Here is a 19,413-nt window from a genome sequence, read left to right as displayed (position 1 = left end):
AAGGGAAACAAAAGGCTTCACTGTATAACGTAGTGACAAAACCTACTGAACGATCCGGACAGCTCCGAATTGGCAACAAGCAACTCATACAATGTATCCTGTGCGATAATACACATTATTTGCAACACTGCAAAGAGTTCAAAGCCAAATCCGTCACTGAACGGGAGCAATTTGTAAGGAAGAACAAATTGTGCTTAAACTGTCTTGGACCAGATCACATACGTGCCGACTGCAGAAGCCGAGGTAAATGCACTGAATGCGGAAGCTCATCACATCATTCTCTCTTACATCGGTATCTGGTCACAACTGGAGAACAAATCCAGAGACGACACCCCAACCCCATTGCTAATAGAAGAAATGATAGCCAGCCAGATGATCCCGTAAGAAGACCGTCAGAAAGGAACACAAATGAAGTTGCAGAAACCTTCCATTCCAGAACAAGCAACTCGGCAACTTACTTGGACATCGTTCCCGTACGTGTGACAGGAGAAGGAAAGGCTACTTATGCTCTCATAGGCTACTTATGCTCTCCTAGATTCTGGTTCAAACCGCATCTTTTGTGAACGAAAACTTGTAGAGATGCTTGAACTGAAACCTGAGCCATCTGGTGACTTCCAGGTGCAAACACTGCCTTCGAGTGGACCATATTCCTTCAGTTCTTCAACTGTATCGTTGAAAGTTCTACCAGTAGTTGGCGGCGAAGTGCAAGAACTGACAGATGTGATCGTCGTTGACAAGATACCTACCAAGCCAACTCTAGCGCCTTCTCCGGAGTATCTACAAACGCACAAGCACCTCCAAGGCATTGACTTGAAGCAACTGGACCATGGTACAGTTACACTGTTGATCGGAAATGATCATGCTGTCGCCCACCGATGCATTGAAAGCAGCTTTGCACCTAACCCGAAGCAAGGACCTGATGCAGTCAGGACACCCTTAGGCTGGTTGCTTAGAGGTACTCGACCAAAGGAGACGGGCTTAGGTAATTTCGATGCTGAATCCGACATTTCAAATTTGTTTGTTTGTTTATCTTTATCCTGCATTGCGGGAAAGCGGACTTGAGCGCTATGCATCGGTGTACGCCTTCCGACATACACCTGACCCACGCTGGAGCCGACGGCAATGTCTGTTTCCGGTTGTCTACTCTACTTATGACTTAAATTTGGTACTACCCATTACTCGAAATCGATCACTAGGTAGAGGCAATTATCGTAAAGTTTCTTGCCCAGAGAAACAACAGTAAGTGCGGGTGGCTGGAGTCGAACATGCAGGCTCTCGACTGCGAGCCCAACGCGCTAACCACTCGGCCACGGCTGCCGACATTGCGGCTGCCGGCTCCCGACAAATTTTCTTGTCCGTGGCATGAAGTGGCCCACCGATGTAGAAGACTTGTCCGATTTAATAATCACTGATGAAGGAGAAACGTTTTCTCCAACAGCTGACACGGACCTTTATGACAAGGAAGGTCTAATGAATCGGCTACAAACCGCTCAGAAACCACAATCTAAAGATATCTTTGCTGCTTACAAACCAAAGTGAAAAATCGAAACCTTTGCTATTTCTACGACTGAAAGCCGAGGAACCAACAGGTTAATCTCCTACTTCTCATCTCTGCGCCGACTGAAACTATCAGTAGCCTGGTTCCTGAGATTCAAATCATACTTACTGATGCGCATGAAGAACGAAACCCAGATTACACTGAAAGGACCAATCAGTGTGCCAGAACTTGATGAGGCAGAAATTGAGTTAATCAAATACGAACAGCGTCAGAGTTTTCCAGCCTGGATCAAATCTCTATCCAAAGGAGAACATCCAAACATGCCCAAATCCAAGAGGATCCCACTCGAAAAACTCAGCCCTGTCTTAATGAAAGATGTTCTACGTGTTGGCGGAAGAATCGACAGAGCCGACTTACCGTTCGAAACGCGACACCCTGCTATCATAGCTCCAGAGCGCCACTCAACGGACTTGATAATTGAACATTGTCATACAAACGAATCGAAGCACATGGGTGAAAGCCATACACTGAACAGTATTAACCCAAAATACTGAATAGTTAATGCCAAAGTTGCGGTTAAAAAGGTACTTGCAAGATGCCTGCCTTGCCGGCGAAGGACCGCAAAACCTAGACAACAGCTCACGGCAGAACTGCCAGAAGCAAGGTTACAAATGTCACAGCCACCATTCTCACAGACTGGCGTTGACTTTTTTGGGCCGCTAAATGTCCGAAACAGACGAAGTGACATTAAGAGATACGGCTGCCTTTTCACATGTCTCACAACTAAAGCCATTCACTTGGAAGTGGCACCAGACTTGACAACTGGCGCATTCATAAATGCTTTGCGGCGCTTCATAGCTCGCAGAGGCCCCATCAAGAAAATCTTCTCTGACAATGGAACCAACTTTGTGGGATGTGAAAGAATCTTGAAGCAAGCCCTCGATGAGTGGAATCAGAACCAGATCCACCAGAGCCTTCGACAACAAGGAATACAATGGTCATTCAACCCCCCAACAGCCAGCCATATGGGCGGAGCTTGGGAGGGAATGATTCGCACAGTACGGCAAATTCTTATGAACATCTTACCAAAACAACCACTCGATGATGACACATTGCACACGTTACTTCTTGAAGTAGAAGACATCGTTAATTCAAGACCACTCACCGATGTGAAACTGGAAGTTGATGGCGATTTACCCCTTACACCTAACCACTTGTTGAAGTTGAATTCTTCAACGAATTTGCCGCCAATGTTAAGCTGCGACAGAGATGGCTATCGACCAAGTGATCGATACCGCCATGTACAGTTTCTGGCAGACACCTTTTGGAAGCAGTGGGTTAAGGAATACCCACGATCTGTGATGTCTAAGACGAAATGGCTTCACAGAAAGGAGAATATCTGAAGAGGAGACATCGTCCTTTTGATTGATGACTCTGCTCCCAGACAACGATGGCCACTAGGCAGAATAATTGAAACATTTCCTGATCGTCACGGCGTTGTTCGTTCCGTAGAAGTGAAGACTGCAACCGGATCTCTGAAGAGACCAATATCCAAACTTTGTGTAATTGTCCAAAGGGAAGAAGATGATCCAGATGAAGACGAGACACCAATAGACACCGTTGAGATTCTGTTGGAAGATCAGAGCGATGAGGAAGAGACTAAAGACTGAACTGTTACATGACAATAGACTGTTGAAAAACTTTTATTCATGAAAAGAATGACCCAGTTTGGCCCGGGAGTGTTAGATTTTCAACAGGTCCTTGAAAAGCCTGCCTTTCGTTTTACTGCATTACTTCCGTTGATTTGTATATTCGCCACCTAGCGTCGTTTCCCCTTCATTGTTATGTTATCGCTCTTTGCAAATGGCAACACTCACCATAAGATTGTCATCGAACTTTCGAGACGTTTTCGTTTTTGCTGCTAGTTTGCCAGCTAGCCGAACTTGTTAGTTACTGTAGTTTGTGACTGAAAGTTGATTGATTGATGTTTATGCTTTGTTAGCTGCTTCTCTGTTATGTATTTCTACAGGACTTAAGTTTGACAACTCCTATAGGAATACTTATTTGCGTGTAGGCTGAATTCCATATTTGCAGCTTGCTATCTCTCAAAGTTCAACTTACTGGTGAGCGTACTTGTGATGTAATAATGTTTTGTATAACTGAATGTTGACTTTCTACCGTGAACAAACGTAACGTATCTCTGAGGTGGGTAAATTGTTGTTAGGCTAATACTTCAAACTTAATAATTGCAGAGTCAATCACTATAGAATCCTTCGCGTGCAAGTGCATCATTTGGCATTACTGATCCGGTCATACTACCGGTATGTTTGTTATTCTGAATTGTATGATTGATTGATTTGTGTCGTGAATTGTGGATTCATGTTTACTACTGAATTATTGACTAATAATTTGTCAGCCTCATAGCAATAAATATTCGTAAACCGATGTTAACTAGGCCAAGTGAATTGCCACGTTTCTTTGTTTTTTAATGATTATTGGCCTAGCGTTATGGTTGTACGGTACGGTAGCCTACGTAACAATTGTGTAAGGTAACATCGCGAATTTATTTATTCAGTGCGTCATTGGCCAACCTGTGGAACTTGTGTACCGTAGCCTACAGTGGATTGAGAACTGTTAGTCAACAAATTTGGTACGTTTATCAGTTCGACTGTTGTGCTTGCTGAATTGTGACTAGTGTCTTATGTTGTGTTATTTTTTGACAGAAAAACCGTATAAACTTCATTGCTGCGAAGCAGTCATTGGAAACCGAGTGATTTCTTCAAGTTGGCGTGCTTTAACAGTGCTCAGTCCTGCCGGGTGGATTAGGAAAATCGTGACGTCACCGGCGCAATTAACTACCGTACCTGTTGTGTTCGCGTCGCACACAACACTTGGTCTTACTATACATGGAAAGCCTGGCAGAACCAACATCTCAGGAAGTGAGGCTTTTTTGTAATCACTAAAGTTAAGCGGAAGAACTTCTGGTTGAAGGTGAACTTGACTTTGTAGTGAAAAACTGCCTTAGAAATGAGACTGCGATATCGTAAGTGATATGTTATGGAAACCAACTTGTCAGTTTCTTCTGAAACTTGATTATTCTCTGCTTGCTTCACGGAATTTTGTGTTTAGGCCTACGTTATCTTCAATATGTTGTTTTTTGTGCGTATGTTGTTGTTGAAGCGCCGGAACGTTTCAAGTATTTTATTTTTTCTCTTATAAGCTTATTTTAAATGGCAAAATCGTAATTTCCGTAGGGTAGCAATTGACTAGTAGACCGTATGGTCGTCTCGTTGTCTCCCTGTCGGTATGGGAACTTGTGTAACTTTTGTATTGTGTATATTGCATATTTCAAACATGTACCTATGTTCCTGTTGCTGACAAATAAAACATTGATTGATTGATTGAAAGTGAACACATATCATAAATCTGCAATTTTTCCCGTTGCTAATTGTTGCTAATTTCGTAAAATCCTGACTAAATGTGAACATATGTACCCTAAGATGACTACTGACCAGCCTTGTTTGACTCTCGATTGTCTGGAAAGTAAAAAACTAATGGTGGCAACTGGCAACCATGTTAGATGAAACAGCAGAACGTCCATCAAGGAGACGAAGCGTCAAAGTAGCGTTTTTTGGCAATAAAGGTCTAGAACAGTTTTGCACCTCTAATTCAAAATAGCTTCTTCAGCTGTTGGGTGTAGATGAAGCAATACTTTCGAAGGATCCTGCTCATTGGACTGAATATGGTGCATTTATTTAAGCTTTACACATAGCAAGGGGCTTTTCAGCAGTCAATGACAGAGAAGAGTTGCTGTAATCCAGGATTTTAACAAACTGTTAACTAAAGATGAGGTCCAACTTCAGTTTCTTGTGTAAGTTGTTACTGAATATAGGAAACTGTTTTCCAAATTGCAACAAGAACAATATTGTCGATAATATCGCTTCTTGCAGTACTCACCACAATTGCATTTTGAAATGAATATCGTCACCAGTGTTCCTTCTAAGGTTCAAAAATTGGGAAAATAAACGAAATTCTGTATATAGATGGTTTCGTGGTCACAAAAAAGATTGTGAAATCAAGATTTGGACAGATTTCACAAGTCCTAATTTCTTAGAGAGAACACTGATCGTCACATATTTTTTATAGAGCTAATGCTATCGTAGGCTACGGTACCTTTTGTGCTAAAATGTGTTTTTTCTAAATAACTGCTTTTCTACTTAAGATAGCTGCATTTAATGTTCACAAAGCAGATAGGAAACTATGTTTTCTGCATCTTTTGACCCAAAATCGTACAGTATCTCTATCTCAAGTGGTTTTTGAGATACGCAGATTTGGTATTTTGAGGGAGAGCACAGTAGCCTAAATGAGGGGGGAAGGCCACCCCTAAATCAACTTTAAACTTAAAAAAAGTTTGAAGGAGTTATTTTTTCTGACAATCTCACCATTTGAAAGGGTGTCCCAAGTAAAATTCAAAAACTCAATTTTAAGAGCCACCCTAATGTACACGCAAAGTGAAATCATGCAAGACTCTACTGTTGACTTTAAATCGTTTTTGTAATTTTTTTAAAAATATGATTCATAATTTCATGCCAGCACCAAATGTTTCCGCTTATATGTTGGGTGCACCTTGCAAGGGGAAGAGTGTAATTGCCCCTCTCCTAAATTGTAAGGTTATTTTGAATGTGTAGCAGTTTTTTGTTTTTTAGGTCCTTAACCATTATTTCAATACTTTTTAGTTCAAGAATATTTTGAAGAGCCTTTTCTTAGCCAAACATATTTTCATTCTGGCTATGCTCTCTGCATCCTACGAGGTAAAACGTGTTTTGTGCTGTTAATTTGTCCATTTAATAACACCAAGTATGTGATGATAAATTGTTTTTAGTACTTGATAGTCGTGCTTTGTTGGCTTTTTTTTGGCTTTTCTCAAAAGATATTTGGCTTTTTTATTTTCATTTTGGCTGGACTTTTAGTCAAATTTGGCTTTTTTTTGCAATTTTGATCTGGCAGCCCTGTTCCGAAAGTCCAACTCCAAACCCAAGAGTTAAGCTAATTTCAAGCTGGACCAAAGGCAAAGATAACCCAAGATAATTTTCAAACCCAAGATAATTTCAAGCGTGACCAGAAAAACTTTGAAAACTATTTATGTTGTAGTTGATCTAACATGGAAGTTTAACAAATAAATTCTTGTTTCTCTTTGAATTGACTTGTACTCTACAAAGTGGACGTTAATATGTTAAGGTATTCTACCTATTTTTTTCCCAAGAGTTAACACTTGAGTTCAGACTTCAGAATGTGCTGTAGGCAGAGATGTACGTATACTAGGGTGCCACAGGCGCCCCTCAAAAATTAAAATTTCGTCCGATACACCTGAACTTTTTTTTATATGTGACACTTGGTAAAAAAAGCATATGTGAGAAATTTTAATAAGTTTTGATAAAATTTGGACGTGCAGATTAAGTTTAAAGTTTTTAAAGGTAAATTTGCACAATTTCAATAGTAAAATCCTCTCTAGATCATCAAAACTCAGACATTTCTTCTCAGTTACGGAGTATTTGAACTTCGAACACTTTCTGGTGAACTTACTTACTAATTTACAATCGTACAGACCATGTGTCAATTGTATATGTTCAACAATTTATGAAAAATGCGTAAAAATATGAGGTTTCATGCATTATAAAAAAGGATCCATGTAAAGAAAATGCCTATTGAGATGAAATGTTGGGTCCACTGCTGCTTTCTATTTTGAGTTCTTCCCAAACATGCGTCAGTATTATCTCCCCAATATGATGCCTGCATGCTGCCCAAAGTAGGCCTTTTCCAAGATGATCTTGTATTTGGATACAGGCCGCAGTTTTGTGGCCCGTATTGCTACTTGTGGTGTCAAACACCATTGCAGCAAGACATGCAGTAGGCCTACAGTTCCAATTGTTTAACAATTCCATGCTTGCATTGGCTATTTGCTTTCCTTTTGGATCGGATGTTTGTGCAGGCAAATAAGGAACACCAAGCAGTTTTGAGCCTCCAATACCTGATAGTAATATTGGAAGCCTATCAACTTGCTTATTAGGGTTTGTTAGTGACTCCATCATTTTACCATCCCAATGAATGGTTCCAACTTCAGGAGGTACCCAACCTTTTTTAACCGCTTCAGAAATATTGAAAATCGTTTCAACTCTATACCTTTGAGCCGTCATGTAGTTTAAGTTTACGCGAATAGTTTCACCAGAACAACTCTTGATTAACGAGTGTAGTGTTGCAGATAATGCAATTGGTGTTATTCTGTTTCGTAAACTTGTGGCCACTAAACCAGGTGATCGTAAAATGTCATGTGGTACAAATATTGCGGTACCGGTTTTTACAACTCGACGGTGACTCCTTTTACTTCCTGTGGATGTAGAAGGCTCGGCAGTGTAAACTGCAGTCACTTCATCACTGGTATCATCGCTAGAAGAAAGCGAAATGTTACTTTTGCTGCTGGATTCAGCCTCTTGTCGTTTTATTTCTTTTTCTTTCCTTTGCACTTCTGCTTCTTTTCTAGAATGTTTTCGTTTCAACGTTTTACGCAAAGCATTGTCTCTCCCTGCCATTGACGCCTCTCTGGTAGTTTGCATGCTCCACAATAATTCTTTATCTTCCTCAATTGACATCTTCTTCATTACATCGCGAGGCCAGGTCAAGGAAAGGTCAATTGAAGTTTCTTTTTAAATTCCTTAATCCTTTCCGATTGCTTTCCATCACTCCTATGGAAGCATTCGATCTGAATTTTGAAGATAAGACTCATTTCATCTCGAAAAGATTGAATTTTTTGAGCCATTTTTTTGGATGAATTGTTGGAATATTAGCTTTGTAGTAAAACGTTAAGATGTCCTTCACTGTCTCGTTTGCTGCATCTACTGATATTTGGATTTTCCTTTTCGTGGGATTTTGAGATTCAAGCTCCTGCTTAAAGGCAAGAAAGCTAAAATCACTTGATGATAAGTTGGCAGTTTACTTCCCTTGATTTTCTGATCATCTTTCGTTGGAATAGTAGAAAGAAGAAGATACTGTTTCTCAGCATTCTGAGACTGGCTGTTCATTATTGTAATACTAACCAGACCGATTTGTAAAAGCACTACCGTATTAATTATCATTAGTAGAATAACCTAAAAAACAATACAACCATATAGTCTGGGAGCCTACGACAGAAGATTTCACCCCATAAGGTACAAAAGGTTTGACCCCTTGAAGTTACTGGGGTCAACCATGTCACTCACAAAAAGTATGGAAGATTGACCGCACCGGGTGGATCTGGACGCTAGAGCCCCCTAAAAAGCCCAAAAAGGGGGTTAATTTCACCCCATAAGGTACATGGACCAAACTTGGTGAAAACGAAGTTCTATGTCAGGACATCACAAAAATATCAAATCTAACAATATTTTCGAGTGGAAAGGTGATGTAAGACCCCCCCGAAAGTGACCCCCCGGGGGGTTAATTTCACCCCATAAAGTACATAAACCAAAGTTGGTCAAAACGAAGCCTTATGTCAGGACATCACAAAAATATCAAATCTAACAATATTTTCGGGTGGAAAGGTGATGTAAGATGCCTTCAAAGTGACTTCCCTTAATGTGACCCCCTCGGAAGGTGTATTTCACCCCATAAAGTACATGGACCAAACTTGGTCAAAATGAAGTCTTATGTCAGGACATCACAAAAATATCAAATCTAACAATATTTTCGGGTGGAAAAGTGATGTAAGATGACTTCAAAGTGACTTACCTTAATGTGACCCCCTCGGAAGGTGTATTTCACCCCATAAAGTGCATGGACCAAACTTGGTCAAAACGAAGTCTTATGTCAGGACATCACAAAAATATCAAATCTAACAATAGTTTTGGGAGGAAAGATGATGTAAGACTCCCCCTAAAATGACCCCCCAGGGGATTAATTGCACACCATAAGGTAGGCTACATGGACTAAAGTAGGTTAAATCATGGATCACGGTTAAATCGAAGTCTTATTTCACGGCATAACAAAAATATCAAATCTAACAATATTTTTGGGTGGAAAGGTGATGTAAGATGTCATCAAAGTAACCCCCAGAGGGTTTATTTCATCATAGAGTACATGGACCAAACGTGGTCAAAACGAAGTCTTATAGGTCCTAGGACACCACAAAATATCAAATCTAACAATACTCTCAGTTGGGAAGATGATAAAAGACCTACCCAAAAGTGAATCTCCTCCTATAGTTTAATTTATTTCATTCCTTACTCGAACCAACCTTGGTGTAACGGAAGTGCTATGCCAGGACAGTACCAATGGATTAAATCTAAAAATATTTTTATTTAGGTTTTGGTGAAATACATTCACAAGCTGTCCCATGATGCATGAAATGAAACTATAGCCTAATTTACAAAAAGTTTTTGCATAAATCATGTTCAGTCAATCGAAAAAAGGCAACAGGACATGACAATACATGGCTTTGTAACACCAAAAACAGAAAGTACATGAGAAGCATATAGGCTACAGTAGCCAGAAAATTGATCAAAGATCTTGATACGACCACTAAATGTTGAATTAATCGAACAACTGACTATCCAAATCAAAACGTTTCGAAGTGAACCATTTGGAACGTTAATTCAGGCAGTAATGAACATTTTCCAGCTGCTACAATAAATAACCCAATAAACCCAATGTAGTAAATTTTTGTTTAATGCTATTTGCTTCATGTCTCTAATCAGTTATTGTAACTGTTCATTCATAAAGAGATTGTTTGTGTAAATGTAAACGGTCGTTTCTTTATTCTTCATTGTCACTGCTGTCGCTTTCACTTTCTTCGTCTTATTTGGATAGTCAGTTGTTCAATTAAGTCAACATTTAGTGGTCGTATCAAGATCTTGGATCAATTTTCTGGCTACTGTGGCCACGGGCGCCGATTCCTATAGGACAGTGGGGACATGTCCCCACCATCTTTTTACATGTCTCCACCATCTTTTTACATGCCCCCATCATCTTTTTACATTATTTTTGTAACGTAAAAGGGAAAATATTACCCGAATGTCACAATTTTACCAGTCAAACGTTTAAAATATATTGAAAGGAGGGGACAACATTTTTGTTTTATGCGAGGAAGCCCCAACCGTAGTAGAAATGTTTTATTAGGCAGAGAAACCCTGGTGTAACTCGCAAATTGTATTTAATTTGGTTACGCCAGGGCCACACAGTGCAACGTTTTAGAATTACTTTGAAAGAGTCGTACAAGCATGTAGTGCAGTAAGTGTAGCTTGTGTTACTTTTGTATAAGGAAAAAGCTATTTTTTCAGTTATTATTACATTGAGGTTAAGAGCTGCTGAAATGTCTTTACCGGTTTGGCAAAAAATTGTATATAGGAAAATTAGCAGTTGGAAGGCTGGCAGGCAGCTTTTTTTCAATTGAAAAAACTCTTACCCTACCCAATTTTTAAAAGACTTGTCACGTTCCAAATCGTCTTCAGTATGGACATGGCCATGGTCAACCTCTTAAACTTCAAGATCGATCGGTCAGAGTATTTTGCAGTCATTGACAGCTCGCAGCAAAATCTTACTGACTATTTCAAGTCGACCGATCTTGAGCACTACAAAATTCTACAAGAATCACTCTTTAGTGGAAAGCTACAATGACATTTGGTAGACGATTATCTTCAGTTCTTTGACACAAAGTCCCTTGCACAAGATTTTCGAATGATATTCAAGAAGATACCATCCGCTGTTCGGCAAATGTTTCCGCAAGTGGAACTTTTGCTCATATCACCAGCCCGCTCGTGTTCAGCTGAACGCTCATTTTCAACTTTGCGACGTATCAAAACTTTGTTACGATCTACCATGACACAGAAACGGCCAAATCATGCAATGGTCTGCTATGTGCACAATAAAGTTTTGAATTCGATCAACCTTCATTACAAGCCAAGGATCAACCAAGACTTCGTTTTTAATTCGACGGAGACTTGTTGCCGAGTTGCAGTTTTTAGACTTCTGCTGTCCAATGCTGACACTGACAATTAAAATACATCGCATTAGACTTGTAGCCTATCTACTGTAGGCCTATTTGTTTGTTTGTTGAACAGACCCCAATCTTTCAGCTCGCTTCGCTCGTCTGCCCTTTCTTTCCTAGTAAATGTCCCCACCAATCTTAGAGAGCGATCGGTGCCCATGACTGTAGCCTATATGCTTCTCATGTACTTTCTGTTTTTGGTGTTACAAAGCCATGTATTGTCATGTCCTGTTGCCTTTTTTCGATTGACTGAATATGATTTATACAAAAACTTTTTGTAAATTAGGCTATAGTTCCATTTCATGCATCATGGGACAGCTTGTGAATGTATTTCACCAAAACCTATAAAAAAATATTTTTAGATTTAATCCATTGGTACTGTCCTGGCATAGCACTTCCGTTACACCAAGGTTGGTTCGAGTAAGGAATGAAGTAAATTAAACTATAGGAGGAGATTCACTTTTGGGTAGGTCTTTTATCATCTTCCCAACTGAGAGTATTGTTAGATTTGATATTTTGTGGTGTCCTAGGACCTATAAGACTTCGTTTTGACCACGTTTGGTCCATGTACTCTATGATGAAATAAACCCTCTGGGGGTTACTTTGATGACATCTTACATCACCTTTCCACCCAAAAATATTGTTAGATTTGATATTTTTGTTATGTCGTGAAATAAGACTTCGATTTAACCTACTTTAGTCCATGTAGCCTACCTTATGGTGTGCAATTAACCCCCTGGGGGGTCACTTTGGGGGAGTCTTACATTATCTTTCTTCCCAAAACTATTGTTAGATTTGATATTTTTGTGATGTCCTGACATAAGACTTCGTTTTGACCAAGTTTGGTCCATGTACTTTATGGGGTGAAATACACCTTCCGACGGGGTCACATTACGGGAAGTCACTTTGAAGTCATCTTACATCACCTTTCCACCCGAAAATATTGTTAGATTTGATATTTTTGTGATGTCCTGACATAAGACTTCATTTTGACCAAGTTTAGTCCATGTACTTTATGGGGTAAAATAAACCTTCCGAGGGGGTCACATTAAGGGAAGTCACTTTGAAGGCATCTTACATCACCTTTCCACCCGAAAATATTGTTAGATTTGATATTTTTGTGATGTCCTGACATAAGACTTCGTTTTGACCAACTTTGGTCCATGTACTTTATGGGGTGAAATTAACCCCCCGGGGGGTCACTTTCGGGGGGGTCTTACATCACCTTTCCACTCGAAAATATTGTTAGATTTGATATTTTTGTGATGTCCTGACATAAAACTTCGTATTCACCAAGTTTGGTCCATGTACCTTATGGGGTGAAATTAACCCCCTTTTTGGGCTTTTTAGGGGGCTCTAGCGTCCAGATCCACCCGGTGCGGTCAATCTTCCATACTTTTTGTGAGTGACATGGTTGACCCCAGTAACTTCAAGGGGTCAAACCTTTTGTACCTTATGGGGTGAAATCTTCTGTCGTAGGCTCTCGGTTTAATAGGTTTTGCAACATTATTAGCCTTTCCTGCAAGAAGCGAAGGTAACATAACCCTTTCTTACAGTAGGCTACCTGCCTTTCACAGTCACAACTTGCATGGGTTTAATACTAAGTTTTCCTGGGCGCTGCAACACTGATTCAACAGAAAAAGAAATACTAAAGCCATTATTCCAAGACCCTGAGTGAGGTCAAGCCAGCTATGTTGATTCAATGTTGCAAGATGGTGAATCAATGTAACAGGCGCGGAGCTGTCATGCTTGACCTCAATTGAGATCTTCACATACTGGCACTGGTCTCCTAACCTAATTCTTGAATTTACCTTGTTTCAATGTTGAGAAAGAGATGAGAAATAGCAAAAAAATTGATGTTCAAACTAGGGAAATCCCCTAATTTTACTGTATTTCAGTTTAGACTTTCGTTTTCAATCTGCACATCCAATTTTTGTCCAATCTCAATCAAACTTTGCAAAGTGCCTTAATATGTGAAATGTCACACCAGAAAAAAAGTTCAGGTGATTTCGGCCACGTGAGGGCGCCTGTGGCACCCTAACGTATACGCCGCAAATTGTTTACGCTAACACTTGCGGCCACATTTTTTTGGATAGTTTGCGCTTGAGGCTACCGTACGCCGTAAACTTTTCGCGGTTTTTTAGCGCATAGCGTCAACGCATACTTTTTAATGTCTTTTTTTGTTACAACACGCCAATACCTTCCAGCGCTGCAGTTGAAAGAATGTTTTCAATGGGCAAAGACATATTGGAACCAAAACACAGCAAAATGTCAGATGAACACTTTCAGATGCTTGTGTTTCTTCGTGGAAATTCAAAATAAAACTTGTTTGTTTCGAGTGGTTTATGCCGTGTGAATGTTTGGCATCTAGCAAACAAAATTAGTTTACGCTAGTGTATGCACTGCCGCCGCCAACTTTTTTCACAAGTTACGTTGACGCATATGGCGTATGGTCTTTCGAACGTTTGCGTTAACGCTGACGGAGTCAATATTTTTTGTATGCGCGTTAGGGTGGCCAAAAAAAATGGAAATTTTTTATTTTTGTTTGCACACCCTCTCATTTGAGGAGGATTCATGAAAAAATGACACTGTGAAAATTTGAAGTGAATCCGACAAGAGGAAGTGCTCTCCCACCGACCTCTAAATTTGCTTTCTTTGGCATAATTCATCAAAATTCCTTGAATATGTGACGTAATTCTTTTTTGACTTATCTACATTGCAGTTGCAGCATTTTTGTGTTAACCATTGTTTTACTCTGAATTTATGATATAATAAGTGTTTCCACATGCAGAAAAACATAAATAATGCACAAAATAGATCACATTAACAAGCGTTTGGAATGAAATTACATGCACTGAACTTTAGCGAAAACCGTATAAAAGTACGTTCACCAGTCACAATCGCAACGCTTCAGGTGATAACACATTGCCCAGAAAAAGCAAAAGAAATGTTTGTAAAGAGTCAAGCCATTGATTTTATTTAATGGAGCTGTTGGCACGTTGGCGTTTACTTGCACTTGTTGGAAGCAGCTTTCTGTGGTGCTCGATCACCTGATAGAGGAGCTGGCGCTGTTGTTCATTTTCCGTAAGGACTTCATTGAAGTCAGTAGCTAATTTGACTGCCCAGTGCCCGCTCTGCACAATCATTGACGACTTTGAGATCATGGCATGCAAGAACTAGCAGCCTTCGATTAAATGCCTGCTGCATGACAGTGATAGCTCCAGTGTGGATTCCCGTATTGCTTGATGTCGTGTCAAAACAAAGTGCAGCTAAGTGCTCTGCTACAACTCGTGTGTGAATTCCACTACTTTTTGGCCCATTAGTGATCCCGTTCCAACAGGCAGCTTCGGAATGCCAAGCAGTATCTCAACATGCATACCAGAAACTACAATGGCCAAAGATTCGCACTTTGTGCCATTGGCATTTTAGTCAAATATTTACCATGAAAATGAACAACAAGTGGAACTGTAACTGTTGGTTTAAATTTTTGCAGCACTGCAGCTGCCAGGCTTTCACATGAGGTGTTTCGAGCATTCATGACAGAGGAATGTGACATTGTCAATTCATTTATATCAATTCCAGCTGCAGCAAGAGCAGGAGTGACGATCATCATTGCTTGACGACTTGATGTTATAGTTCTGTTCAGTGCTGCATTAAACAGTGGATTATCGATAATGCAGCGTTTTGGTAATGGCTGCTCCTACTGGGTTTTCTTTTGTTTTGGTGTTATTTGGATTTACGGTGCAAACAGTGGGTCACTGGAAGAATCTTCATCATTTGCTAATCATTTTCAGATGAGAAAGCAGCAGCACTTGATGGTACTGGATCAATGCGATTTCCGTTGCGCCTCTGTTCATCATCTTTGCGCTTTCTATACTTTGCAGCAGCTTGCCGATGCATTGGGTCCTCTGTTGTCATCAGTATCTGTCATGCACCACCTTGGTCTATCAAAAACTGGCAATCTTCTGGTATTGTTATGCGGCATTCCCAGTTAGCATGTGCAATATCAAATAATGCACTTAAGCTCTGGGTGAAGTCAGCTTCTGAGGTCAGCTGGGAAGCTGAATTTCGCCTCCCTTTGTGCTTTGATTCTCTTATATGCTCTAGACGGATGCGTTTTAGTTTGGTAACAACGTGAGTCTTTGCAGTGGTAGCGATATTAGCTTTCACTCACAAGAACTGTACTGCAAGCAAGTGGCAGTGTAACCTTATTGATCTTCATCTCGTAGAACCACACCCCATACAGGCAGCTGACATAGCCCCTCAAGGGAGTCAACACTAGAGAGTGGGTGTCCATTTGTTGACTCTCTTGAGGGCCATGTCAGCTGCCTGTATGGGGTGTGGTTCTTCGCCGTCTACTACGAGATGAAGGTCAATAAGATTACACTGCCACTTGCATGCAGTACAGTTGCAGATGAAGTAATATTAACTACTACCATCTATGCCACTTTTTGGTTTGCAGCACCTTCATCAATATCTGCCCCTACAAATGACCTAGCAATGTTACAGCTCACAGAGGATTAGAAAGAGGTTGACAATGCAATTTCTCAAGTGGCAAAAAAAAGTTGAGGTTGCGCTTGTGGTACATCAGTGAGGATCTTGCTGCACTGCCTTTATTCAGTGATAATAACACAGATGATGAAAAGAAGGCAATCGTTAATGCTCTTAAGAAAGACCCATTTCCCGAAGATGTTCGTCGTGTTGCCCCAAACAAAATTGTCAAGTTTTAACGTCTCTCTTTGGCACAGTTTGTAACATAGCGTTCACTTAACCTTTTCGAGTCACTGCTTCTGTTGACACATGGCGTGATCGTGATGATTATAAAGAAGCATGCAAAGTTTGGCGTCATCTCAAAGCCGTCAATGATTGTGCAGAGCGGGCAGTCAAATTAGCTACTGACTTCAATGAAGTCCATACAAAAAATGAACAACAGCGCCAGCTCCTCTATCAAGTGGTCAAGCACCACAGAAAGCTGCTTCCAACAAGTGCAATAAAGTCAACCAATGGCTTGACTCTTTACAAACATTTCTCTTGCAATTTCTGGGCAATGTGTTGTCACATGAAGTGTTGCGATCGTGACTGGTGAACGTACTTTTATGCGGTTTTAGCTAAAGTTTGGTGCATTTTATTTCATACCAAACGCTTGTTAATGTGATCTATTTTGTGTATTATTTCTGTTTTTCTGCATGTGGAAACACTTATTATATCATAAATTCAGAGTAAAACAATGGTTTACACAAAAATGCTGCAACTGCAATGTAAATAAGTCAAAAAATAATTACGTCACATATTCAAGGAATTTTGACGAATTATGCCAAAGAAAGCAAACTTTGAGGTCGGTGGGAGAGCACTTCCTCTTGTCGGATTCACTTCAAATTTTCACAGTGTCATTTTTTCATGAATCCTCCTCAAATGAGAGGGTGTGCAAACAAAAATAAAAAATTTCCATTTTTTTTGGCCACCCTAAATTGCGCGTACATCACTGACTGTAGGCTACTGTATTGATTTTTGATTAAACCATATTAATGGTTTAAATCAAGCTTAGTCTGGGAACATCTGAAATGGTAAAAGGATAAACCCTCAGCCCCAACGCTTTACACGACGACAAATGGTTTGTAGTGATGATGGGGGCGTTCTTCTACAATTGGCTGCCGAGAAACATATATAAATGGTTTGTTGAACCATAGGCATACGAAGCCGAGCAACATGATCAAGTTTAACATCTTCAAGTTTATTACATTTACATAAACATAAAACTACGCAACAAATTAAGTATCGAACGTTTTCGACATCACAAGATGTCCTCTTCAGGAATAATATACATACACCTTAACTACATCTGAAAAAAAATACAATGGTTAACTAAATCTATAAACAGAAAGTTTGTAGTTGCTAAAGACTTAGATTTGGTTAGGGATGATAGAGATAGGGTTAGTGGCGTAGCCAAATCCATTTTACAGGGGAGCAAGGAAGGGGCTAGGCTTTTTTTAGGAGGAACAACAGTTTTGTGACGTCATAAGTGAAGGCTATATAAATTGGTTTAAAATTGATTTTGGCGTTAAAATTCAATTGACGACAAAAGATTAACTTTCTGCCTTGGACTGACCATTGCGAATTTGCGAACACACACACTCAATGAAATCTGTTTGAAAACTCTCGCGCACCCAGAATTCCTCTCTTCTAAGAGAAAATCGACACCTATGCTGCTGACAACAGAATTCGCTAATATAATATCTCTAGAGCAAATGCCCTGAGTACTTAAATTTAGTAGGGTGTTTCAAAATTTCACCACTTTTAAATTTCAAAACGAGTACCTTTTTTTCTGATGGAGTTTTGGCCGCTGATTACGAATCTGGCATTATTTTTTCATTATGACGTCATCTTGAGGGTGCCCCACGCGTTTTTTCAATATTTTGAAAACTACTTGGGCTAGACATATGGAATTTGTATCAAATGATGCAGAATATACGATTTTCTATCTCTACTTAAGAGTGTTTAAAGTCGTATCTGCTTCAGAAAAAAAGTAATTTGAGAAAAACACTTTTTTATTGTTTTTACATCCATTCCATATCTATAATCTTCGAGCTATATGACAATACATTGTGACGTCAATTCGGTAATTGGTAATAACAATGGTAATTGTTTGTAAATCAACAATGATAATTGTTTGCTGACAATACGGGTTTTAAGGGATAAAAACAATTTCCAATTTGAATTTAGTTGGTCAGTTTTAAATGCAGTATAAGCAGGGATATGGCATGGTTGAGATCTGTTGAGGTTAAGTCTCTGATAGTCTCGAAAAAGTTACTTGGAAATACATTACCAACGTGTAGAGAAGTTATAGAGCACTATCATTATATTCAGCAGCTTTTAATGGATACAGACACTAAATTTTTGAAGAAAACTCCAGGATTCAATGATATCAAAGATGTAGTTATGAATGACATAGTTCAACTGTGGAGAAGAGCCAGCTTGCCTGCTATCGAGTTGAGAAGTATCCATACAGAACTGAAGCAACTTATTCACAAGTTTGCTGTGGCAAGAAAACGTGCCAAGAAATTGAAACTTATTTCAATCAGCGATGGCTGGCTCGACCAGCTCTTTGATATAACCAAGTGCTGGTGTGAAATACCAGATATATTTCAAACGTATAGAGGTAAGCTGATTTGTAGTTGCAGTTTTGACCACAGAGTTCCAGAAAAAGAAATTATGTTTCTGAAAGATCAAAGGTCCGATAGAAGAATGATTTTATCTTCATCCAAAGATGCACTGTTTAATATACACAAGCTGCAGAGTGTAATCAAACTCAAGCGACGCACCACGGCGGAAGATGATATTGAGAACCCCACATCCAGTAAATTAAGAGCTACAATAAACGGAGGCCTATCCAATTCTAAAGTTTTATTCAATTCGTTGAGACCGCGCCAGTTCGATTTAAATATAAATTCTAATGAGAGCAACGATGATGTTTTGGAAGCAGAGACGAGTGATAATGTTAGGGACACATCTAGGCTCTAGAGGTGTTCAATTTCGATTATCTCAATATTCGAAATTCAATTTATTTTCGATTTCCGAATTTCGATTTCGAATATCACAACTATTCACCAAACTGCAAAATGTGATTTTATTGAAAGAAACGACATGAAAATTCGCTAGAAAACGCGAAAAAAGCCATGAAAATTTGCGAAAAAAGAACACAAAATAACGTCTACAGCTCCAGGCCCAAGTCGGTGTTTATGAACACAAGCTGATCGACATGGTCACCCGTCAGTCGGGATCTCAGCTTCGTGACGGTCAGGCCAGCTTTTGAAAACGATCGCTCCGCTGGAGCCGAGGTCGCTGGGATCCCAAACACTTCTAGTTCATTTTCACAGCAAGCGATTCACTCCCGCGACATTTCACT

General features: G+C 39.7%; 2 protein-coding genes across 2 annotated transcripts; both read left to right on the top strand.

The window, feature by feature from the left end:
* The first annotated feature begins 1,668 nt into the window (after nucleotides 1–1,668).
* Nucleotides 1,669–2,052, top strand: LOC145784729 (uncharacterized). The gene has a single exon (XM_082596583.1). The coding sequence runs from the start codon at nucleotides 1,669–1,671 to the stop codon at nucleotides 2,050–2,052; it is 384 nt and encodes a 127-aa protein (XP_082452709.1).
* Nucleotides 2,053–2,169: 117 nt separating this feature from the next.
* Nucleotides 2,170–3,168, top strand: LOC145784727 (uncharacterized). The gene is made up of 2 exons (XM_082596581.1): nucleotides 2,170–2,782; nucleotides 3,011–3,168. The coding sequence occupies exons 1-2, from the start codon at nucleotides 2,170–2,172 to the stop codon at nucleotides 3,166–3,168; spliced, it is 771 nt and encodes a 256-aa protein (XP_082452707.1).
* Nucleotides 3,169–19,413: the final 16,245 nt, after the last annotated feature.

The sequence above is a fragment of the Aplidium turbinatum genome, chromosome 15 (genome assembly GCF_918807975.1).
Source record: "Aplidium turbinatum chromosome 15, kaAplTurb1.1, whole genome shotgun sequence".
NCBI lineage: Eukaryota > Metazoa > Chordata > Ascidiacea > Aplousobranchia > Polyclinidae > Aplidium > Aplidium turbinatum.
Note: the sequence above shows the minus strand (reverse complement) of the source record. Positions and strands in the feature narration are given on the sequence as shown.

Excerpts from the sequence above, each read along its gene's own strand:
- LOC145784729 (XM_082596583.1), top strand. The coding sequence starts at position 1,669 with ATGCGCATGAAGAACGAAACCCAGATTACACTGAAAGGACCAATCAGT.
- LOC145784727 (XM_082596581.1), top strand. The coding sequence starts at position 2,170 with ATGTCACAGCCACCATTCTCACAGACTGGCGTTGACTTTTTTGGGCCG. Across the intron at positions 2,783-3,010 it reads CAGAGATGGCTATCGACCAA|AAGTGAAGACTGCAACCGGA; the intron begins GTGATCGATACC and ends TTCGTTCCGTAG.